The sequence below is a fragment of the Crinia signifera genome, chromosome 8 (genome assembly GCF_055691185.1).
Source record: "Crinia signifera chromosome 8, ASM5569118v1, whole genome shotgun sequence".
NCBI lineage: Eukaryota > Metazoa > Chordata > Amphibia > Anura > Myobatrachidae > Crinia > Crinia signifera.
The window spans coordinates 117,721,030-117,747,639 of record NC_139224.1 but is presented as its reverse complement, the minus strand read 5'-3'; the positions used below and the strand labels follow the sequence as shown (position 1 = coordinate 117,747,639).

Genomic DNA, 26,610 nt, shown 5'->3' with positions numbered 1-26,610 from the left:
GCTGACGTATCTACCTGTCTTGTGCCTAGTACTGCCATATCTACCTGTCTGGTCTGGGGCCCACTGCCTAATACTGTCGGATCTACTGTCTGGTGCCTAGTACTGCCGTATCTACCTGTCTGGTCTGGGGCCCACTGCCTAATTCTGTCATATCTACTGTCTGGTGCCTAGTATTGCCGTATCTACCTGTCTGGTGCCTAGTACTGCCGTATCTACCTGTCTGGTCTGGGACCCACTGCCTAATACTGCCGTATCTACCTCTGCAGTGTCACTCTTACATGAGCCACGTTTTTGTGCCGCACACTTGTGTGGCTTAGCATAGTTATCCAGCTACCTCGGTGCAACCTTTTGCCCTAAAAACAATATTGTGAGGTGTTCAGAATAGACTGGAAATGGGTGGAAATTAATGTTATTGAGGTTAATACAGCGTAGGAGCAAAAAAAAAATAATAATAATTCTGCGATTTTATCAGTTTTTATGCTTTTTTAACAAAAAAAAAATCAGAACCCAAAATCGAAAAAATCCAAACACAAAACATTTAGGAGGTGTTTTGCCAAAACCCATTAGAACCCAAAACCTCAAGGTAATCAGAACCCAAAACCCGAAAAGTGGCCGGTGCACATCCCTAATTATTAGCACCCTCAAGCAACATGCTACAAAAAAAGCTCCAAAACAAACTTCGGCAAACTAGCCAATGGACCCTAGCCGCAACTGGGAACTGTGTTGTTTATGAGGGAACAGGAGATCCAGTGGCCCAGGAAACAAAGAGTGCTAAAGCTGGGGAATGGACTTGGGTCAGTGAATGGCAAATAATAGAACGCCAAACAATACATAATAACTGAACTGTAAAGGGAAATCATAAACAAAAAGTGGGGAGAGGAATAGAAAAAGTGGGCAGAGAATGTTTCTCAAGTAAAAAAAAAACAACAACTTAAAAACGTATTGGTGTAGCATAAGCCTATGTCACTCATAGGGCTAATAAAGTCAAATAAAAATCTCTTATAGCAATACAACACCCACTGGCCTAAGGCCTGTATGTTCTGAACTTATAAGCCCCCCACAGACCGTCCAATAATCGAACGACACACATTGCAATGGTACCCTGTGCATATGCATGATCTATCCGCTAGAAGGTAATGAGCTAAAGCTAGCTTTCGTTTGCTGCTTGCAAGGTGATTTACACCCTGCAAGCATTTGGGGATGTTCCCCAGGCTTTTCCCTGGCCACTTGATGGTAAATAATTGTCTTCCTGTGTGCACGACTGCGTATGCATTCACATCTGTGCACAGGGGCGGGGAAGTGCGGGGGGCTTATCAGTGCTTGCTGGGCTCCAAGCAGGTCTAAATCAGGCCCTAAGTGCCAGATTGGCCATACACACACTACATGATGCAATAAATGGTAGAGCAATACCTCAGAAATACCTATTACACTTATAGTTCCTACTGTAGGAGACTACCTGATTTTTTTGGGTAGTCTCCCACTCCCCCAGAAGAGCAGGCAGGTCCCCACATCCTGCCCAGATCCTAGTGATGTTGACAGGATGGTGATACAAACACTGGCAATCACAGTGCCGTGAGGAGGGGACCCCCTCTTTGCAATCACATGAAACAAGGCATTTTGAAGAAATGGGGGTGGGGCTTGAAGACATCCAATCCCATTCCATACTGGAGAGAGCAAAACCAAAGATAAGTAAGGCACAGCTACAAATACAATATATACGGGGGTATTCAATCTTGGCCACCGGGAGGAAATCGTGGCCACCGCCTATTCAATGCTGCCATTTACAACAGCATTGAAGGCAGATTCCAACAAAACAGATCTGACTTTAAAACCAGTCAGATTTTTTTTGTCGGAAACGGATGCAAGTTTTCAAATTCCCGGACGTTTTTCGACAATCTGCGGTCATTTTTGCTGACATGCCCACTTTCTGACACTCATCATCCCGGCTGTCAAGTTTCTGTCGAGCAAAGTCGGTACGTTGCGATTGTCGGAATCCCGGATAGTCTGATTGGTTGTCCAGCATGGCTGACCAGGTGATTTTTGCTGAAACTGCAGTTAAACTTAGTTAAATGTAACATACAGCGATAGAATCGCCAGCCCTCGTCAGCTGCCAGGCCCCACCATCCGTCGGAAGGGGGCGCGCTCACGAGATTATTGCGTGCTCCGTTCGGATGGAACTCCCCTTTCCAGTCTGCTGCCTTGACCAGGTGATTTTTGCTGCAACTGCAGTCAAATTTAGTTAAATAAAACATACAGCGATAGAATCGCCAGCCCTTGTCAGCTGCCAGGCCCCACCAACCGTCGGAAGGGGGCGCACGCACGAGATGCTTGCGTGCTCCGTTCTGACTGAACTCCCCATTGCTGTCTGCCGTTCGCTGGTCCCCGCCACCTCCTTGCATGCCAGGCCTTCTCCCTGAAGTGGAGGTAGGCAGGGTTTCCGCCGCCCAGCCACCGAGTTACTGCGTTGTCCCAGTCTGATGGAGTCCCTCTCAGCCAACGCTCGCCAGCGAGGACATTTTGACGGGGTCAGGGGATGAATGAGAGGAAAATTGGCTTATTGCAAATGCTAATCACTGTACAGTTCTTTAAATTCATCATTTAGCAATAACAATAATGGCCCAAAATGCTGCTGAGGAGAAAATTCAAAAAAATACATAAAAAATCACAACTTAGTGCAGGTGCATCAATCAGACTGCTTTATTTAGTCAGTGCCTGGAGAGCTTAACATTGCAGTTACTGATCCTGTTTTATTTGTGCTCTCAGCCATCACCCAAAGCCATGTTATTATTGATCCTACTGCAGCTGACACTGATGCTGACAATTCTATGCTAGACATGCCTGTCACGGAGACACTGCATTTGATGTCGCTGCCAGTGTAAGAATGACAGGGCTATAGAGGGTTTTGTGGCTGGTGATGGTGATATCTGTAGCAAGAGTGTCCAATACTTGAGGCTTCTTTCAGCATTGTCTGTGTCTTAATTAACAGGAATATTTCTCAGCATGTACTGACTACATTCATTAGTTATGGGATGAAAGACAGATGCATATTGTCCTAAAATCTGCTCATTGTGATCACTTCTAAAGTAAATTTGAGCAATAAATATACCATAGTTGACTGAAATGTTTTGCCCGACATTAGGAAAATGAATCATCCCAATCTCAACCTAAAGCAATAAGGTGGTGTCTAAATAGAATACTACATGCTACAATACAATACAATAAGACAAATTCCCATATGTGCTCAAGGGTTTGTGTGAGAAAATCTGTGTGTGTTTGTATGTATGTACGTACCTACGTACGTACGTACGTACAGGGGCTCCAACAGGCCCCTAAGCTGCACCAGTCCCCTCTCCTCTGAAAACCTGCAGAACAAAAGAGCAGGTTTTAATAGGGGTACCAGAAGATTTACACATCTGATTAGCGGGACGCTGCACTCAGATACCTTATGGTTTAAAGAAACTATGGACAGAGACTTTGCACTAAAGTTATGAACAGATTGGACACTGTTCCCCGCCTTCACTTACAGATCAGGAGACCATTGCCATAATCTGACACACGCGCCCAGGGCCTGGTGTACAGACCGTGACATGGGTCTGCAGATCTGCTAGCCTAAAGGTGTGTACACACGGCAGATACTGCCTTGAGATGCGAGTCCCGACGGGATCAGATCGCATCGGGACTCGCATCTCACGGCATGCCAGAGGGCACAATTTACACTGTATAGTGCAGATCTGCACTATATAGTGTTGCCTGTCCTCTCTATCTGGCTGCCGATATGCGCTCACACGGGAGCGCGCATCGACAGCGCATCGGGCTCGCTATTATTTTCGGTACTTTTGTATTATCACGGCGCCCGGCTATGCTACATTTTCAACGTAGCCTAAGGTACGTTGTCAGCGTAGCTGGTGCCGTGATAATGTGATGTGTGGTGTGTGTGTGTGTTGTGCTTTATACTTACCCTCCTCCGGGCTGGCCACCGTGTCCATCACAATCCCCACTGACTCCACTGATGCACGGTCACTCCCCGGCGGCAGCGTTCAGTGACCCTCCTCCGGCAGTCAATCCCCGGTACCAGCAATGTAATGGACAATGTACATAATTCAGCGAAGTGCCGCTGGGGGAGCAGCACATGGTTTCTCTGCTCCCCCAGCGGCACTACGCTATTTGTGTACAATGTCCACAGTGAGTGCCGGAGGAGGGGACTGAGCGCTGCCACCGGGGAGTGACTGCCGGAGGAGGGGGACTGAACGCTGCCATCGGGGAGTGAGCCTGCATCGGTGGACCGTGGGATTGTGATGGACATGGTGGCCGGCCCGGAGGAGGGTAAGTGTAAAGCACAACACACACAATGACAACGTCCTATCCCCACTATCCATGTCATACCCCCAGTATCCACGTGGGCGTGGAGTTAATTTTACAAAGTGTGGCGCTCGCAGCGAGCCATCGAGCCCGAAGCGTGGCGAGCACAAGCGTATCCAAGTCCCCTCGTGGGGCTCGCTGCGCTCACCATGCTTTAGGCGCGGTGGTTAACTACTGCTCAACACACTTTATAAAATTAACGCCACGCCCACGTGGATACTGGGGTATGACCGTATCCACGTGGGGGTGGATACTCTCGAAAAGCAGCACCGTTTTCAAGCAAAAATGAGTCTGCATTGGACCAAAATGTAAGCTTAACTGAACTTGTGTGCTTTACGGGAGAAAATGTATTTATTTATTTTTTAGGTGATCTAATTGGATAGCCCGAAATAAAAAATAATTGGAAAAACATCGGGAAAAAAAGATGTTTCTTATGGTATACATAATACACCACTAAATGTTAATATAATTGAATACACCCCTAAAAGTTAATTGGTTAACACTTTGTGCTGCCTCTGCCCAAGGCATTCTATATTTTTTACACTGACTCATTTTATAGGAATGATCACCTGTATCCTATCAAGACAATATCTAGTCTGACTGTTCCTCGGTTAATTCTCTTTATTACCTTTATTTGCTAGTGTTTCTAGTTTGAGTAATGTACTGCATTTGCAACTCAGAATAGAGGATTACACGTAATATCTCATCCCAGCCAGCTCTTTCCATACTGACAGTGTTTGTTTTACATAACCCTGTAAGCTGTACATGTGTGTGTATAATAAGTAGCATGTTTATACTTCAGATGTCTGAAGATGGATCACCTAAGAGTACGGAGTTAAGCTTTTTCTTTTTTCCCCTCTCCTGGAAACAATGATAGATCCCTTGGCAGAATGTTACATTTTAGAAACTAAATGCAAGCAATACCCATTAAAGCGTGATCTGTGTTTCCTTTTAGTCTTGTCATGATGATTAATAGACATAAATTATACCTTGATATATTGTGCTAAATATCTGCCATTTTTCTTTAAAATCATTAGAAATCTATTACAAAGGTTTGTGCTGACACTATGATTAATACTGAATGTGCGGCAAGGGATAAATATTGCAAAACTGTGACACTGTGATATTTGAAACCTATGTTTTAAATTAAAATGTAAAGATCTTGCTTCAGGCATGTGATCAGTCTTTCACTGTTGAATAAATCTGACATACATGTACACATGTATGTATATCATTTATACAGTATTATGCATCGTACATATTAGAGATGGAAGGTTAGTGCTACACTCTAAATTACTTTTGTTTATAGTTGGGTCCTTTGATCTTTAAAGTTTAACCCATAACCACAAATGACCAAAGAAATTAATTCAACCACTCCTCAGATGACTGAATACTGACTACCAGATGACTGAATACCAAAAAAATATTTATGATCTAAAGATTCACGTGGAAACATTTAATATCCGTTTTAGAAGGAACATTCAAATTTAAATCATTACTTTTGGTGTCATTTGTTGTTCTCCTGTAGTCAGTGGCGTAAGTTTGCTCCAGTTGCCTGGAGGCAAGATATATATTGGTGCCCCCCTCCCCCCCAAAAAAAACAAAAACACACACAACCCTATAAAACCTTATATCAAGTATATTTTTCTGTTCAGAAATATAGATAAATAGATAGATAGCACATATATTTCAGAACTCAGCCACAGAAGCAATATTGTTGGCTTTTAAATAAATGATTTAAACTTCCAGGGGGAGGAGAGGTGCCCCCTTGGGAGCAGGAGCCCGGTGGCAGATGACTCCATTGCCTCCCAGAGTTCTGCCTCTGCCTGTAGTCCTCTAACTATCTATGGATTTTATAGTCTCTGTCTCTGGATTCACACCTGTTTTAAGGGACCTACTGTACACACGTAGCAATTTGCTGAGCGTTCTAAGCTTCACTCAGAACGCTCAGGGGGATCGCTCAGCACACAGCCATGTGTCAGCACTGTGTGCTGAGTGATCTGTTAGGGTCAGTGTTCTCTGTATAGATCAATGGCCCTGCCCAGTGATTATCTAGATTTATCCAGCATGTTGGATATTAATCGCCAGATGATATCTTTCGCTATGCCGCTACACATGGAGCGATGTAGGGGCATTTTCTAAGCAATCTCACTAGATGCCCATAAATTGCTACTTGTGTAGGCCCCTTTACTGCGATATGTAAGATCATGGTTTCACTTACTAGAGATTGTCAGACTATCTCCTTCTATATACCCGCTTTAAATTAAAGATACATTCATACCCCTTTCACATTGCGCAAATAACCCAGGATATTGCAGAGTCACTGTGTGAAGGGTGCTTTGTGAAATCGCCAAACCTAATGGAGGTGCTGTGTGAAAGAACCAAATCTTATAACCCGGGTCAGCCAACCCAGTAATTCGACCCTGGTTATAAAAAGGGTTAAACCCAGGTTGCCCTATGTATAATGGGAAACCCAGCTTTGCAATGTGAAAGCGGTATTAGTAGTGTTTGATCCTGTGTTTGGGCTAAAACCACCTTTACACCAAACCCCAGCTCCAACACACAACACTGAGCACACGCTTTAAGGTTTTAGTTCCTTACCTCTTTCACACTGGAGGATGGAACTGGATTATTCTCAGGTTCTTGCTATTAATCATAACCAGGTCATGTCTTTCACACCGGTGGCTAACTGGGTCAGACCAGAGAATAACCCCAAGTAGTGACCAGGATTGAAGCCCAAGGAATTTTGACCCGAGTACAACCTTTTGCATTGAGCATTGGCAATAGTATTCCCATAGAACTTTGTGTCCCACCAGTCAACTGAGTAGTCTGGTCCACTAATCTTTTTATGTTTTACAGAGATATTTATACTAAGGTTATATTTAGTATCATTGGACATGTGGAAATTAAATACAATTTTTTTTTCTCAATGCGTATTACAGAAAAAAAAGGTTTTAGAAAAAAAAAACTTAGTGAATGCAGTAAATCATAAGCAAGTATTATCACTGTACTGCCAGCATTAACACTGTGCATGTGCTGCATCATTTTACGATATACGGTATGGGAGGAGCATAAAGGGAGCTGGGCATGGTGTCAAAAGATCCCTCTCTGGTAGTGCTCTCCCATTAGGATTACAGAAAGTTAGTTAGTGATGGAAGCCAGGTTCTGAACAGGTAAGCTTTATGGATCTTTGTAAATTGAGCCTGACTGCAGACACATTTTCTCATTATTTGCATTTTAAGAAGTCCAATTAGAATCCAGGTCTCACGAAAAAAAAGATTTAGATTTTCTGTACATTTATAGCTTGTGTCTAACACTATCTTGCATCTCTGTTTGTCTTCCATTAAAATGATCATCTTTACGATAATGAGCATATTATACTGTGAATAATGCTGGTAGGTAAAAGCTGAATATCACAGAGTATTCACAGAATGCTAAGACAGGTCCTAAAATCCTTTTCTAATGCAAATTTAAAATAGAAAGTTGACTCACTACACATCTTTATCATACAAGTATGTAATTTTATAGCATTATTAATATTGGTTTTCTGGGGCTGGCAGAGAGAGCTTATTTCATGGAGCTGTGGGACCTAACTTTCCAAATAAATATATATATATATACAGGTTGAGTATCCCGTATCCAAAATGCTCGGGACCAGGAGAATTTTGGATAACGGATTATTCCGTATTTCGGAATATTTTAATATTTCAATGATGTATTATGAAGTATCTTGCATTTATGCTGTATAAACACATCAATCACATGAAATGCACACAAATATATTTCATTTGTTTAAAAAACAAGTTTTCACTGTCTCAGATATTGAATTTGAATGACATAAAATCATTTTCTTGTACATATATAGTGCCAGTTACATATCATGTCCTCAGTAGTGCTGTTACAAATGTCCCCAGTAAGTTTTTAGCAAAAAAAAAAAAATAACTTTCTGGAATGTATGGCATTCGGAAGAATTTTTATAACGTTTATTCGGATACGGGATACTCAACCTGTGTGTATATATATATATATATATATATATATATATATATATATATATATATATATATATATATATATATATATATATATATATATATATATATATATATATATATATTAGAAAAATTGGGATAAGGGTTCAGCGACATTAAGTGTTTCACCAAGGATATATATGCTTATATAAATATACGAATACTAATGTCCACTGTATAGAAAATATATAAGTATTTATTTTAAAAGTTTTTCACGATGATGTACACCAGGCATGTCCAACGTTGGCCCTCCAGATGTTGTGAAACTACACATCCCAGCATGCTTTGCCACAGTTTTGCTATTAGAGAATGCTAAAACTATTGCAAAGCATGCTGGGATGTGTAGTTTCAAAACATCTGGAGGGCCAACGTTGGACATGCCTGATGTACACTATAAAAGACAATGTATATAGTTATACATAAAAAATTCAATAAGAGAGGGAAGAGAAAAAAATGTAAATATTTTTAAAAACATTTTTTTTAAATGATAAGAGAAGGTAAACAAAGGCAGTCTTAGCTGTTGATCCTGGATGGAGCCTCCATCCAGGATCAAAAGCTACCGCTGTGTGATTTACTGCCGCATAGACCTATCTGTTCGGAGGACACCAGAGTACCAGCATATTGGATGCGGGACCATATAGTTTAAACAGAAATTGTAGTGGCTCTGCACTTACTAAATTAACTAATATTAATAAACAGTGGAGATTTAGTTCATGAATTGATCAATGCATTTAAGCCTGCAGCCCCCTTCACAGGACCCCACTTTTTGCTGTTTTTCTGTGTACACTCCATCATTGCAATAATACCATCAAGAAATACATGGTCTAAATCTGAATAAGAGTGCATATTGTACAGTAGGAATACTTTTTCTGTGTTCTCTTTAATTATCCACACTTAGCAAAAGAGCTAGGAATTCAAACTTTACATTTTGTAAGTTTGAGTTCTCATTGAGAACTTCCATAAAATCTTTAAATTCCAACTCAACCCCACTTCAAATAATCAATATATTGTCTATATATTGTTTAAAAAACCTGATGTTGTCTTTTTTAGGACAGGATGAGTGTAGAGGTCTCCCAATCGCCCATATACAGGTTTGCCAGGCTGGGGGGCACAAATTGTCCACATAGCGAACCCCCAGACCATTCATCCAAAAACTCAAAATAATTGTGAGTTAACACAAAACCTAAACAATTGCATATAAAGTCATCTTTAACAGATGTTATGGAAGGGTCAAGCTCTAGCACTTTTCGAAGTACTTGAATACCTTTGTTATGGGGTATTGACACATACAATGACGACACGTCAATTATCGCCCATTTCAGACCAATTTCCCCTTTTACATATGTTAGTGTTCGTAACATGTGCGTAGAGTACCTTAAATAGGAATCAAGTAGGGGAACTTATATTTTAATAAACACATCTAGGTATTCAGAGTCACAGAGCCAACCCCGGCTATGATGGGATGGCCCTTTGTTGCCTTTGTGTGCTTGTGCACCTTCGGCAGGTGGTAAAAGGTTGTAAAATTTGGTGTGGTATTGAAAAGATGGTACTTATGTAGTATCTGGGCGTCCCATTTAGAAATCGGATCGCATCGCATGCGACCAAATCGTATGCGATGCGATGGTCAAGATTATCCATAGGATTCAATGTTAAAATGGTCTGAGTCCATTTTAACATAGAATTCAATGGGAAAAAGGGGTCCTTTTCCTTTCCCCACTATCCAAGTGGGCATGGAGTTGGATATAAACCTTTGGCGAGCGTAGCAAGCCACCGAGCCCGAAGCGTGGCGAGCGGACACAGAATACTTTTTAAGAAATATGCGTTCGCTCGCCACGCTTCGGGCTCGGTGGCTCGCTGCGCTCGCCACGCTATATAAAATCAACTCTATGCCCACTTGGATAGTGGGGAAATGAACAGGACCTTCTTAACATTGAATCCTATGCAAAATCGCATCGAATCGCATCGCATCTGATTGTATGCCTTAAGGTAAGGCATACAATCACAAGATCGGACGCCCAGATACTACATAAGTACCGAAAAGATAATTGTACTCTTGTACTGTAAGCACATAAGAGTCAACCCCCTTCTTTAAAAGTACCTGTAACTCATTAATAAACACCTTATTATGGTTACGTCCCTATTTTGAATATGAAATTTGGATTTAGCAATCTATAGGCATCACTGATATCACGACAACCCCCCCCCCCCCCCCCGTCAGCACACTTAATCACCACACTGGTGTCAAGAAACAAGTTTTTCAAAGCTTCATGTTCTCGTTTATTAATTTTTTTACATTTTTTAGGCCGCATTGATTTTTTTATTTCTGAATATCACATTTTACTATTTGTGAGAACATATCTACATATGCACCCTTTCGATTCGATTGGATAAAATGTTGATTTAGGCCTTAGGCCCAGTGTATTCTTATTTGCTCCAATCTTCATCAGATTTTCTATTATCCCAGTTCTTAATAGTGCCATTCGCTTTCCTTAAAAAGTGATGTTTTAAAGTGAGGATGGTACTACTAATATTTTTAATCTGTTTAAAAAGTTTAAAACCCACTTGAAACAGAGGTTTTAAAGAAAGGGTATATATTTTTTTTACCTTCGAGGGTACCTACAAACTTTAACCTGCATATTGACCATACTCTTTATGTGAGGAAACTCGCATTAAAACGGCACTTCTTAACACACAATACATGGGTTAGTGTGGATTTGACAGATTACATGAATGTTACTGATGATTTAGATTGTGAACGAGCGTACACTGACCACACCCTCTGACAATGTGTTCCACGAAACGCGTTTGGTGAAACTTGCTGCTGCACTCCTGACCGCCTCTGCCTCTGTCTGCTCCTGTATGGGTTTCTGGCATGCTGTTCTCTCTGCTAGTTGACACCATGGACCGTGTGTTTCTGACTGTGACCCGGATTGGTGGTGGAATTGCTGTGCCTGGTAACAATATAAACATATCTTTTGGTATTCAGCCCACACTGTGGAAATTCTTGGTAAAAGCAATCTCTGGCTTGTTAATATGTACAGTGGTTGTGTCCATTAAAAAAAAAAAAAAAATCTTTTATGCACTATGGAGTGCGGATTGGGTTGATTTTATCACTTCACATATGCATCCTTTGGTATGGATAGTGCTAAATCGGTACTTGTGTAATATCTGGGCGCCTGATTTTTTCATCGGGTTGGGAAAATCAGTCGCATCGCATGCGACCAAATCACATGCGATGCGATGCGACCGACCCAATTTTTACATTGTTACATGTTAAATGGTCCCTGAGACCCTATTTTGCATTGGGTCCAATGTTAAATGCCGCCCAGACCCCATTTTTAATTGTATACCCACCCTGATGGGTAATTACTATGTGAAATGCCGCCCCCCCCCATTGTTAACACCATGCCACGATTAACGCCAACCCAAAGCGTGGCGATCGCAGAGAGCCCGCGAGGGGTGGCGGTACGCATCCTCCGACCTTTTCATCCCCCCCACTATCCACGTCGGCATGTAGTTGATTTTATATAGTGTGGCGAGCGCAGTGAGCCACTGAGCCCGAAGCGTGGCAAGCGCAGCGAGCCCCGCGATGGGACGCGGAATACGAGACCGAGCGCAGTGAGCCTTGCGAGGGGACGCGGATTTCTTAACATGTATTCCGTGGCCACTCGCCATGCTTCGGGCTCATGTTCCGCGTCCCCTCGCGGGGCTCACTGCGCTCGCAATGCTTCGGGCTCGTATTCCGCGTCCCCATGCGGGGCTCGCTGCGCTCGCCACACTTTGGGCTCGTATTCCACGTCCCCTTGTGGGGCTCGCTGCGCTTGCGACGCTTCAGGCTTGGTGGCTCGCTGTGCTCGCCACACTATATAAAATAGACTCCACGCCGACGTGGATAGTGGGGGTATGAAAAGGTCGGAGGACACATACCTCCGCCCCTCGCAGGCTCGCTGCACTCGCGACGCTTCGGGTTGGCGTTGATCGTGGCAAGCTGTTAACAATGGGGGGGGGGGGCATTTCACATAGTAATTACCCATCAAGGTGGGTATACAATTAAAAATGTGATCTGGGGGCCATTTAACATTGGACTCAATGTAAAATCGGGTCTAAGCGACCATTTAACTTTGGAACCAATGTAAAAATCGGGTCGGTCGCATCGCATGAGATTTGGTTGCATGTGATGCGTCTGATTTTTCCGACCCGATGAAAAATTTGGGTCCCATTGAATCTGATCACATGCCTTAAGTTAAGGCATGCAATAAAAAAGTTGGGCGCCCAAAATCTAACCCACTGTAACATTGTTTCAGAAAATGCAGTTCTTATTGGAACAAGTGATGCAGAGGAAACCAACTGTTTCTAGGATACATTTCCAATGCATTATTGAATGTGCCACAGTTTAGAGCAGGGCTGGGCAATTGCGGCCCTCCAGATGTTGATTAACTACACATACCAGGATGCTTTGCATTAGTTTTGATATGTGGCCATGCTGAAACTGATGCAAGGCATGCTGGGATGTGTACATCTGGAGGGCCGCAATTGCCCAGCCCTAGTTTAGAGCAACGTAGTAGATTTTTTGGTACTTGTGAGTTATCCGGGCGTCCGATTTTAAAATCGGGTCGGATCGGGACATCGCATCGCATCGCATGCGACCATCGGATGCGATGCGATGCGATGACCCGATTTTTCCATAGGAATCAATGTTAAAATGGACTGAGTCCATTTTAACATGGAATTCAATGGGAAAAAGGGGTCCTTTTCATACCCCTACTATCCAAGTGGGCATGGAGTTGGATATAAACCTGTGGCGAGCGTAGCGAGCCACCGAGCCCGAAGCGTGGCGAGCGGACACGGAATACCGTCCCCTCGCGGGGCTCGCTTCGCTCGCCACGCTTCGGGCTCGGTGGCTCGCTACGCTCGCCACAGGTTTATATCCAACTCCATGCCCACTTGGATAGTAGGGGTATGAAAAGGACCCCTTTTTCCATAGTAATCATTTTAACATTGATTCCTATGGAAAAATCGGGTCATCGCATCCGATGGTCGGATGCGATGCGATGCGATATCGTATCGCATCGCATCGGATTGTATGCCTTAACTTAAGGCATACAATCAAAAAATCGGGAGCCCGGATAACTCACAAGTACCGATTTTTTTTATTACCAACATGGATTACCAGTAGCAGGAATAGGGGAGTGAAGTCTAATAAAACCACGTTCTAAAGATTTGGAACTCACTGCCGGAAGGTTCATATGTAATGCCTCTGCCCTTGGCAAGTTGTAAAAAAGAATATTCGATGTACTGTAGTTAGGACTGGCACAGAGTCACATTACTAGTTGCCAAAATAGAATTTAGAAGAAAGATCTCACAGCAATTCATATATGCAACATAAATGGATCAAAATCTAGACCACAGCATCAACCAGAAGAGTTGGAAAAAACATGCAACTCCGCAATATTGCAAAACTGTTGACTTATGGTACATACCAAACGGAATCTGTACATCTGTCAGACCAGACTTAGGTCTACAGTCATTAGGTCAACCCCGGAAGGTCGACAGGGTTAAAGGTCGACATGGGTCAAGGTCAACATGACTTAAGGTTGACATGGGTTAGGTCGACAGTCATTAGGTCGACATGAGTTTTTCACTGTTTTTTTACCCAAATATCGACACAGTAGACATGGACACAGTTGGAGTTGAACCGCAGCCCATGTCGACCTTGGCCCAATGTCGACCTTAAGTCATGTCGACCTTGGCACATGTCGATATTTAACCTGTCGACCTTGGGGCCAGTCGACCTTCCGTGGTCGACTTAATGACTGTCGACCTAAGTGTGGTCTGACAGATGACCGTTTCCCATTTGGAGTTACTATAACTTCTAGACAGACTTGGAGGTGGCTGCAGACAGTATTTACAATTATTGACTTTGAATGACCAACAATGTCAGGATATAGAGTTGATCACTATCGTGTAAATTTTCAAACCTATTAATTATTAGTGCGCATGTATAAGAATCGTTGCATATATGCACAAGCCAAAATCGTGACAGAAATACCCCAAATATCTAATTGCAATCCCCTCGCAATTTAATGGACAGGAAGTCACCATTTGTGGGAGTGGTAGGAAAAACGCAGGCATGCCCAGGTGTTTTAGGGAAGTGTGTGTGATGTAAATGCCAGCTTTGATCTGCCTGTCTATGTCACAATTTGAGGAAGGGTGAAACTTACTCACATTTGCACAGATTGGGGAAATCATTCCATGGCGAGTGAATTGCTTATGGATATGCGACAGGATAGCGGATGTTCTGTATATTGCCAGCGAAAGCACGGAGGTTGAAGGAGAAGAGATCTACTGCAGAGGCCAAGAAAACCAAATCACATATGGGCCCTTATTCAGATCTGATCGCAGTACAAATTTGTTCGGAAAATGGGCAAAACCATGTGCACTGCAGGTGGGGCAGATGTAACATGTATAGAGAGAGTTAGATTTGGGTGAGTTACTTTGTTTCTGTGCAGGGTAAATACAGGCTGCATTATTTTTACACTGCTATTTAGATTTCAGTTTCAACACACCCCACAAAAATGTAATCTTACACAGGTTACATCTGCCCCACCTGCAATGCACATGGTTTTGCCCATTTTCCGAACAAATTTGTACTGAGCTCAGATCTGAATAATGCCCATGGTGGGGTGTGCCTGTGTAGAGAATTGCCTTGGACAGGATCCTTCATTATAATCTGGCCCTGTTATAGGCACCAATGATCTGTGGCACTAATTAACAGATGCAGTTTAGAGTCAGGATCAGTATTGCCACAAGAACTTCCCGTCTGCCCAAGTACCTATATAAGTGAACTACATGTTCCCCCTTGATGCGGGCCATGCCTTTAGGAGTTTTGTGGGCATGTTGCAAAACTGGTTGTTAACTTATACACTTACTGTAGCAACCTACACTGGAAAAGCAAATCTGATGGGGAATCCTCAAATAGCATGCGGCTTGTGCAGTTTAGACCAAGTGGCCAATGGTTTTGTCTAAAGATGCATTATTCAGGATTTCAGGGCGAGATGAACTAAGACTTGAAAAGTGATAAAATGAAGAGTGATAAACCACCAATCAATCAGCTCCTATCTATCATTTTTCAAACCCAGTCTGTAGCATGGCAGTTAGGAGCTGATTGGCTGGTGGTTTATCACTCTACATGTAATTAATTTTCAAGCTTAGTACATCTGCCCATGTCTTACAATGCTCAAAGTGGATGTCCTTTCAAAAGAAACGCATACAGCCATGACATTTTCTGACACCAAATCAAGTCCTAGCTGTGTTCGTAAAAATTAGGAATAATTGGCAGATAGTTGCTTGGTTGCTATAAAAATGTAATTAGTTACTAACATTGATTTTAAGAGCACCTGGAAATATTAGATACATAACATAATGGTTAAAACATGCTTAATTTCTTTTCTCCGTCGTCTTCTGTAACGCACATCACTAGTACACTTCTGTTCTTCATTGTTTAAATCTTGAAAGCACTTTTTTTTCCCTTTTTTCTTTTTTGAGATAAAACTAATTTACGAACCTGTAATTCATTGCAATTAGCATTAAGGTATCCACATTAGTATTATTCGGCGTATGCAAAACAGCATGTAGGCCCTGAATGCTTATCTTATCTTTAGACTTAATTTGATATTCTTTTAGGCAATTTAGTTCAATATTATTTTGTGATGTATGAAGACTATAAAAATTATAATATGATTCTACTTAAAAAAAAATGTCTACACTGAAATGAAATGAAATCCAAAATACTTTTATCATTATACTAAACGGTAAATGGAATAGCCTGTGAATTATCTAAATCCAAGTAAGTTTGTCCGATGTTTAAAAAAAATATATATAATTTACAAGGTTTTTGCTATTACATTAACCCCTTTTAGGGACAAATTGACTAGTGTTTCTAAACATGAACAGAGGTGATCGGGCTCAAAGCTATCATGTATTGCTCCATTTACTGAAAAAGGGAATGTTGCCCAGGTGCTGGTATGGGGTGTATCGCATGCAGTCCCTCAGAAACAAAGACACCGAAAAAAAGGAAAAGTAGCGCTATACACCAAATGAGAAATTCAAAAAATGACATTTAATAATAAAAAACACATTAAAATGAACTGGTAAGCACAAGGCACCTCTGACAATTAATGATAAATTCTTAGGATCTGCCACTCCAACCCCACTTCACTCTCGTCAACACCACCAATATGAAGGGTAATGCTGCTGTGCATTCTGAAGTTTAGTTTATTATTTATTTATTAACAGTTTCTTATATAGCGCACACATAGGGCCTTATTTTGGTTCATTCTTTCTGACAAAATCCTTCTTAGATGGACAAAACCATGTGCACTGCAGGGGGGGCAGATGTAACATGTGCAGAGAGAATTAGATTTGGGTGAGTAATTTTGTTTCTGTGCAGGGAAAATATTGACTGCTTTATTTTTACACTGCAATATAGATCTCACTTTGAAGTAAAACCCCACCCAAATCTAATTCTCTCTGCACAAGTAACACCTGCCCCACCTGCAGTGCACATGGTTTTGCCCATCTAAGAAGGATTTTGTCAGAAAGAATGAACCAAAATAAGGCCCATATTCCGCAGCGCTTTACAGAGAATATTTGAACATTCATATCAGCCCTTGCTCTAGTGGAGCTTACAATCTATATTCCCTCCCACGTGTACACGAAGATAAATTCACTCTTGGGTTGATTTTTGTTGGAAACCTACCTGTATATTTTTGGATTGTGGAAGGAAACCAGAGTACCCTGAGGAAACCCAGACAAGCACGGGGAGAATATACAAACTCCTCACAGTTAGGGCCACAGATAGGGCCATGGTGGGAATCAAAACCGTGACTTCAGCACTGTGAGGCAGTAGTGCTAATTATTACACTGTCCATACTGCACCGAATAGGAAGAATTCCCCAAGTGGTCGAACTGTGGTAATTATATCTACCCATGTGTGCACATTATCATTGGCGTCATTTATAGGAACTGATCCTACGAATTTATCATAAATTGACAGAGGTGCCTTGTGCTTACCATTTTTTAATGTGTTTTTTATTATTAAATGTCACTTTTTGAATTTCTCATTTGGTGTATAGCGTTACTTTTCTATTTTCTCTTGCTCCATTTACTACCTCCATGTCACCCACTATCTCTCTGTCACTCTTTGCCTCCATGCCACCCAATTTCTTTCTCAACCTATGCCTCCATGTCACCACTGCCTCCTTGTCAACCCTGCTTATCTCTTTCACCCCTGCCTCTATGTCACCCACTGCCTCCCCAATCATGAGACATGCATTTTGAGATGAATTCACAACAGTTATTGCATATACGAGTGATAATAAATTCTGGTGTTGTAGTGGTGCCTATGAAATGTCCTGCCAAATGTGGCCAATGGTCTATTGATTCATACAGATAGAGCCGCGATTATCCAGCCTGCCGGCACACCCGAGTGATCCATCTCGGTGTACGGCACACCAAGACAGGACACTGGCAGGTCAGATAAGAGGGGCTCCATCTGTAAATGTGTGTTATGCTGTGATTTTCATTCATATTTTGGTAAACTCTGCAGAGTTAACGAGATGCAGTCTTGGAAAAATCTGCAACCACAAACATAACACACAATCATGACCTTACCATTCACACAATTTGCTTGGCCCATGTTTTGTTTTATTTTCAGTATTTTTTCTCTCCGTGGCAGACAGCATTGAGTACAAATGTTTAATATACTTTTAAACTGAAAACAATATAATCATTGACTAAAAAATATTACAAAATAATAATAAAAAGTAGCACTGTACATGAATTTTGATTAATAAGGTGGATTTTTTATGTTTAGCATTTCACTATTATGTAGTAAATGTTGATACTATTTTATTATGGTATTTTTTTCTTATTACGCTTTTTAGTGCTATGCAAATGACTGGAAAGAGATTACATTGGACATATTCCTAGAGGGCAAACAATAGAGGTTACTTGCTATTAAATGGCCATTACAACACAATCACAGGCTTTAAGTGTGAAAAAGTCAAATAAATTTGTATCATGATAATCAGATAACCAGTGAAGATGTAGCATTAAAAAAAAAATAACAGCACCATGTTGATCTTTATTATACTTTTATCTATGTTTATTGTGTTTAAATTGTGCATTATTTTTGTAAATAATTTGGATAAGAATTTCTTGCTTGGCTTGATACATTTCTGAATGATATATTGATACATACAGTAAGTTACTATACATTATTCCATCAGATTCATATAATCTTTCATATTCCAACTCACTTCAACCTCTAGGGTAGTGGTTCCCAAATATTTTGGAATCACTGCACAGTAGAGTATCAGAATTTTTTTTCACAGCCCCCCCCCCCCCCCCATAGTCCAAACGTTTTTGTTCTGAGAAATTTACAAAACAAATTAAATAAAATGAATTGTGTTTGTATGTCGTCCATAATTGCTTCAATTATGTGGTGAGGGATAATATTTGTTTGTTCACATATTTTATGATTTGCAGCCACAATCACTGATTTTGTCTATTACATTGACCATAATTTGAATTAGTTTTGGTTTGGTGTAAGTAACCCCAAGGCACCCAAGGGTACCACGGCACACCATTTGGGAACCACTGCACTAGGAGCCAGGGCTGGTGCTACCCACTCAGCAGAGCCTGTAGAGCAGGGAGACGCCAGGCTGTATAGGCATTTTCCCTACTCTGTGACTCTGCTGCTGGAAGCTGGGGTATGTGTGGTGCTGCCGGGTGTCACAGTGTCTGTTAAAATATATGACAGGTTTCAGCGCTGGCAGCAGATTGAAGGGAGGGCTTAAGTCAGAGAGCAGCAGCAAGGGAAGTCTCTGCACCTCTCCCACTGTGGTGCAGAACCCCTCCCCCTAATCTCAGAAACAGGGTCAGGACAGCATGTGCCAAACTATGAATAGAGTAACTCTTTGCATGCTGATTAAAAGAGCCACTGATCGGAGGAGTTAGCCATGTGCTCCCCTGCCCCCTAGAACAATAAGGATATTCTTCTCACAGTATGGCCCCTTCCGTGAAAATGTACAATACCTTCTCTCTCTCTCTGACGTATCATGCTTCTCTACATTTTGTGCCTAGCATTCGCGCCCCCCCCCCACTCTCTGCCTGCTATCTGTCATCACATCTCTTTGCCCTCTCTCTCTCTGCCCAGCATCTGTCCCCCTCCTCTCTCTACCATATCTCTGTCATATCTCCTATGCACAGCATCTATCCCCCTCTCTCTGCCCGACATCTGCCTGCCATCTTTCTTTCACCAGTATCCCCCTCCTCTCCCTACCCGGTATCTGCCCCCTCTTCTCTTTGCCCAGCATTTGTCCCCCCCTCTCTCTCTGACCAGAATCTGTCCCCCTACTTTCTCTACCCATCATCTGCCCCCTTACTCTACCCAGCATCTGTCACCATCTCTCTATGCAGCATCTGTCTCACTCTCTATGCCCAGCATCTCCCCCAACTCTCTGCCTAGCATCTGTTGTCCCCTTCTGTGTAGCATCTGCCTCCCCCTCTCTTTCCCCAGCATTTCTCCCTCTCTGCCCAGCATCTGGCCCACTCCTCGGTACCCAGCATCTGCTCCCCCTTCTCTACCCAGCATCTGTACCCCTCTCTGCAAAGCATCTGTCATCACACTTCCTGATGAGCATCTGCCCCCATCTCATTGCCAAGCCTCTGCCCCTGTCTCTCTGACCAGCATCTGCCCCCACCCTTTGTCTGCCCAGCATACTACTGTGGACCTTATGGGTAATGGGCACTACTGCAGGAACTTTATGTTTAAGTGGCACTACTGTGGGCATTTTGTATAAGGGCCACTACTATTGTGGGCATTACATGTTTAAGTGGCACCCCTTTGGGAGCTATATTAAAGGGACTACTTCTGTGGGCATTGTGTATAATGGACACTACTAGGTGGTGCAATTTGAATCAGGGGCACTATATGTGGTGTAATATATATATATGATTGTGATACTGTATGATACTGTCCCTTTATTGAGTATGTGAGGAAGGACGCAAATTTATAGTTTGTAGGGGGGCACCAAACACACTAGCACCGGCCCTGCTCGGAGCATACTGTAACTAGACTTTTCCAGATATATAGTTTGATAGTAGCAGTTCTTGCATTGTACTGTAGATATACTCCTGGAAGCTTTGGTATAGAACCATAATGAACAAGGCATTGTGCAGTTTCTTCATATTGATTTATCTCACCATTTTTTCCGCAGATTTTTAAAGCTATGAATATCCCTCAAATAAGAAATCCATTGCTCCCCCCTGTGGAGGAAATGCCAATCTCATACAAGACTAAGATTGCTCTTATTGGAGCAGGGCCATCGAGTCTAAGCTGTGCCTCTTTCCTAGCTCGGCTTGGCTATTCTGATATCACCGTGTTCGAGAAGCAGAGTTATGTTGGAGGGTTAAGGTAAGAGGAAAACAGGATACAGACTTCAGGTGACAGGTGTGAGCACTGTATGTCAGCAGTGGGGAGAATAATCAGAATCTTCTGAAAGTGATTTTCCCTGGCAGAAGCAACCCTGCTCTCCAGGAAAGCAGTGTGGATTAGAGGAATTACAGATCAGTTGTCCTGTAGCATGACAACTTTTTATTACAATGGCCATGTGCAGAGTTGAATACCATTTGTTAAGTTTTTCCAATGAACTTCTTCTTGGCAGATCCTACATCACTGATAACTGAGCTAGCACATCTCCAGCCCTTTCTGCGAAGTGGATGGAGATTTAATCATGTTGTATAACTCAAAAGAAGAGCATATAAAGATTTACAACATACTGTATACTTAAATTAATTTCATGTTCTAAAAAACAAATAGATGATACATACTATATACTATATCTGTAATTCCTACAGTCTTCGTAGTTACCTTTACAGTGGCAAATGCAGGATTTCTAGAGAGGGGTCTCCGAATGCATTCCACAATCTCCCACTCTGCAAACCATGGGAGCAAGTGTCGGGATCTAAAGGGTGCAGTAGAAGAATTTAGTAATGACCCTGGAAATTAATGTACAAATTGGTATTTAATACACTGGATACTGTATGGAATACAGTATTAATTTCTAATCTTCTATATTAGGGGTGTCCAAACTGGTCCTCAATCGGATGAATACAACATGGTTGAAAATGTGACAGTTGGTAATGGCTTACACCTGTGTACAAATTAGTGACACCACAACACCTCCCCCCCCCCTTCCCCTGCATTTGCCTATGTTGTATCAGTGTCTACTGGAAAAATCTTTTCAATGTCTTATATTTACATTTGATTTATGAAGCCCCTATATGTTACTTAGCACTGTGCGATGAGGAGGTCATCATACAAAACTATTACATTCAATGTGAAACATGAAACAGAAGGTAACAAATGCTTTGCCAAATAAGAATATAATATACAGTAATAGGTATGGGGGACAATTGGTAAAGTTGCAGCAGTTTTGAATTACAGTAGCTCTTAATAGGAAAAAGAGCCAGAAGTATTATCAACCACCAATATTAAAACCATTAATGGAAACTGGATTTTTTCTGTGGCTATCAGTGATATGGTTGAACTGTAGAGAAGGTGAAAGGTGTACTGTACATCACAATCTTCCCTAGTTTTATCAGGGCAGCACCAATTTGAGGAGGTTGTCCTTCAATACCCCACCCAATACAAACATCCTGCCACGTATATGTGTTCAACAGATGTGTCCTCCGAAGAGTGAGCTGTGTCACACACCCCAGTTGTATTACCTTGCATACAGTGATGAAGTCCTTCAAAAGCCATGACCCAAGTCCTGATTCCAACGTTGACTTTAGTGGGCAGAATGCTGGTAGAAGTTTATAATAAACAAGCTTCCCACTTATAATTCTGTTCTAATTTTAGTTCTATGGCTTACAGTAAGGTCCATGATAATACAAAGTACCCCTCCGTTGCCCATGTACAGGCTCTGTGCTGGACCCTTCCTCTTTGGTGGTGCTGTTGACTCTTGCACTGAGCAGTAGTATAAATATATAATTGCAGAGTGCGCAATGTGTGGGCCTCTTGAATTAAGGGGCCCCATCAGTACCGCACACCTTGTACACCTTTTAAAAACTCCAGTGCTTACACTATTTATTTCACTCTTCCCCTATGCAGTTCATGTAAGTTTTGTATTGTTCTAGAGTTTCCATGACTGCCCTTATAAATGGTAGTGCCATCATTTGAAGATATAATAACCTTTTACAATACATGGGAGATGCATGTACTGTATTGCAAAATTCAAGAACTGTGGATTCGTATACAGGCAACACACAGTAAAACAGCACAGAAATGGTTGTTACCGAAACCAAGTTGCTGTTAGCTGAAAATCATGGCAAGGAGAAGATCTAGTGTTTGGGTTACACAGATAATCTGTTGTAATATGAGGCAACAGGATAATGAGAAGTAACTGTTATAGATCATGTTGAGAACATTTAATAAAAATAACCATTTAACCATCGGGATCTACTATATTCAGCAATTACTCAGTTACTAAAGTATACAATCATTTCCTCCTAGGGTTAATTTAACATCTCTGGATTATGTGTTTTAACAGTGCATCAGAAATCCCTGAGTTCCGGTTGCCATATGATGTTGTCAATTTTGAAATTGAGCTGATGAAGGACCTTGGGGTTAAGGTAATGATAATGATAACATAAACTGATCTGCCAGACATAAACTACTAAATACCATGTCCATTAGTAGCAAACAATTAAAAGCTACAGTAGGAAGAAGCAGGGAGATGTTTCCTTTTGCTCAGGGCATTTGTCTGTCTGCTGTCTGAATGCCAGTAGTCTGGAAAAGGGCAATCGATAGTTCTCATTTGGCATGCCTACATGTGATTAATTGTCCGCTAAAAAAAAGAAACAAAACAAAGTTAAGATGCTTTAGGGGTTCCATGTGGTCACTGGAAGGAGCAGAAGCAGCTAGCCAGATCTTCTAACGCAAGGTCTTATATATGCAACTGTCAATAATGTTCTGCTCCTTTGTAAAGCAGTATTCGTACAGCATCTAGTTTGTGCAATACGTTTATCACAATCTTAATCCTGTCATTTGTGGACATTATTGTTTAATTGGAACTTTCTTAACTAGAATATATAGCAACTTTTGGATCATCTGGGACGTTCCTGAATAGCTGGAAGCTCTCCCAGGAGAGTAGACCTGCTTCCCACATTGGGGTTTATTATCTGAGATGGGAGTTCTATTAAAGATGGGATATTGCTATGGTAAAGCAATCAGATTCTGCTATCTTCAAAAACACAGGTTCTCAAAGTCGGTCCGCAAAACCCCACACAGTGCCCACTTAGCAGGTTTCCTCACAGAACCAAGTGAAATAATTAGTTCCACCTGTGGATCTTTTAAAATATGTCAGTGAGTAATGAGTGCACCTGTCAGGTGACCAGGAAAACAGGAACTGCGTAGGGTCCTGCGAACCGAGTTCAGAGGCGTAACTAGATATTCGTAGGCCCCATAGCAAAAGTTTTCAAGGGCCCCCTATTTAGAAACTGATGGCATTAAATGTGTGTAAAACATTACTTAAACAGTAAAGATGGGCCCCCTTCAGCTCTGGGCCCTATAGCAGCTGCACCCTTGCACCTATGGTAGTTACGCCCTTGACCGAGTTTGAGAACCACTCTTCTAGAACGTGCTAAATAATTAAGTTGTAGCCTCTTTGCTATGGGCAACGTCCCATGCTGAATAGAATTCCCATCTTTGTAAATAAACCCCTATTGTATCCACTTCACTTATGGCTAAATTCCACAAGAAAAGTGCAGAAATGGGATGAGTATGTTCTGCATACAGGTTATAGAAAAAATTTGCTCCTACTAAATACAGGTTACACTAATTCTCCTCTATTGTATTCCTATAAGACCATTTTGAATGAAACAGTCTGCAGGGTAGTTTGCAGCCATTTATTTAGAGTTCTGAGGATGCACAAGAAAATAATACTGGTCTCCAAACACATCTGATTGGGCAAAATAGGATGTCATTAGTCAGTGATATATGTATTTGTGTTTCAACTCCTTGAGGTTTACTTTAATTAAATATTATTATGATAATAATAATTTGCTAATCCTGTGTCCCGGAAGGTTATACAGCGTGTATGCTCACAACAAAATCAATTTATTCAAAGCTACTCTTGATCTGAGGAATAGATCATCAACCTGATCTCCTTTGTGTGCTCTAGATCCTGGTTTTGAGTTGTTTGGCGCATTATAGGATTGAGAGCCCGCATTGTCAAAAATACAGAAAGGCAGATAATAAGTACTGCACGGTAGTAAGTGCTGCACCATACCAGCACTGTTTCATGTTTGAGATACACACATAAACCATATTGTTTATAGTGTTGCTTTGCTTCTATTTTCTCCAGAGCGGAAAATGCATATGCTTTTAGCAGTTTGCCAGCATATTGCAATGCAGGAATACAGTAATGAGATGTTTGCTTTTAGCAGCAAATTTCCACATATTTCCATTATTGTGCCATGACCCTACTAGCTCCCTGTGCTCTCCGGGATTTCAGCACTGTACAAATATTTGACGTAACTGCAGCCAGTAGATAATAACACGGGGGAAAATGGAGATATTGTTTACAAAAATGTAGAGAATTGAAATGTTCTTATTCAAAACAAATTAGGAGCGCGTTAGCTGAATAATGCAGTTTTTCATTTTCTTTTTAGACTTTAGTTTGAGAACTTACAGCAATTGACTAGAGCATAACTTATTCATTGCTCTGTGGATAATTAAAGTAGGGACTCCATGCAAATATGATTTAGGAAAACAAGCTCTACATTATCTGCTGTCACTCTTCCCACAAGTTGGCAGGACAGGAGTGCATATAGTAATAATACATTCTAATCACTTGTGTTACAAGGTGGAATCATGTGTTTTGCAGGTTACAATGTTGAATTGATATAGAAGCTGTTGTTAATTCAAGGACAAACTATGAGAGGAGGAAATTGGAAGTATGGAATGTGTGGCTGCTGTTAATAGAGAGTGCTGCTTTGTTCTTTGTTAAGCCTCCCATGTGTATTCTATTGAATATCTGACTCTGATGAAGTCAATTTAACCAACTGCACAGGTGTAGCTAGCGTTATCCAAATGTGATGTATACGTAAGCCCTGGATAATGAACTCTGAAACCATTTGCTAAAATGCATTCCAAGGTCAAACCAGAATGTAATAGATGAAGATACAATTCATAGTATGTGGTACAATGGGGGCTGTCTATTTGAGCAATGTCGGCCATGACCTTTGGGTTAATGATGGCTTCCAAGTGCCAATGAGAAAGCCCTCTTGGCAATTAAGTGAATTCATTTACCATCGAATCTGTTTTGAAAGTGATCAGTTTTTACTCAACAATTGACTAATAGTAAGTTTATTTTATATAGAAATGTATAGTCCTATTATTGACTCTGATGCACTATTATCTTACTAGGAAGTGGACTTTAGGTTTATATGAAATTGGTTGACAGTCAATAGGTCGACCATTGTTGGCCCACATGCATTGGGTCAACGTGGAAAATATGTGGCTACAAGCAAATGGTCAACATTAATGTTTGACAAAAGAAAAGGTTGACATGAGTTTTTCGCAATTTTTTTTCATTTCAACTATATCATGGACTACAACTGGGAATGGTAAAGTGTCCCAAAGCATGATGAGTAAAGTGAGCCATGCAAGGGTGCATGATACACTAGTTGGGGGTCCATGCGCTCTTATTTACAAATCAACTCTGACAAAAATGTGAAAAACTCATGTCAACTTTTTCCTGTGTTGGCCATTTCAGGGTCAACATTAATCTTGTGCCAGTCAACCTTTTGGGGTTGACCTAGTTATGTCGACTCTATGACCCATCTCTGTCTAACTAGGTTTCAGCTAACAATGAAGGTTATGCTATGGGTTACAGAGGCGTTGATTGGCAAATTGTAATGGGTACAATTTTCATATGTGCAGACCTCTGTTATTACTTGTTACAGTTTTGTAGAGATCTAAAACAATGTGGTTTACAATAAAAACAATGCGGCCTTAAATATGTCAATTTTGGCAATTTGTCCTTTTTACATTTAGTCCAATATGTTGAATTTGTTCAAAAATGTATTAATATATCCCAATCCTCTATGACATTGTTCTGATTTCTCTGCATGGTGAGCATGTGACTAA

At 41.4% G+C, this 26,610-nt stretch overlaps 1 protein-coding gene across 1 annotated transcript in view; it reads left to right on the top strand.

Moving 5' to 3' along the window:
• Positions 1-26,610, top strand: part of DPYD (dihydropyrimidine dehydrogenase) — a 1,077,189-nt gene that overhangs the window by 333,001 nt on the left and 717,578 nt on the right. The window contains exons 6-7 of the mRNA XM_083157059.1: positions 20,672-20,868; positions 23,009-23,090. Coding sequence (XP_083013185.1) covers positions 20,672-20,868; positions 23,009-23,090 — 279 coding nt within the window. The remainder of the gene's footprint in view (positions 1-20,671; positions 20,869-23,008; positions 23,091-26,610) is intronic.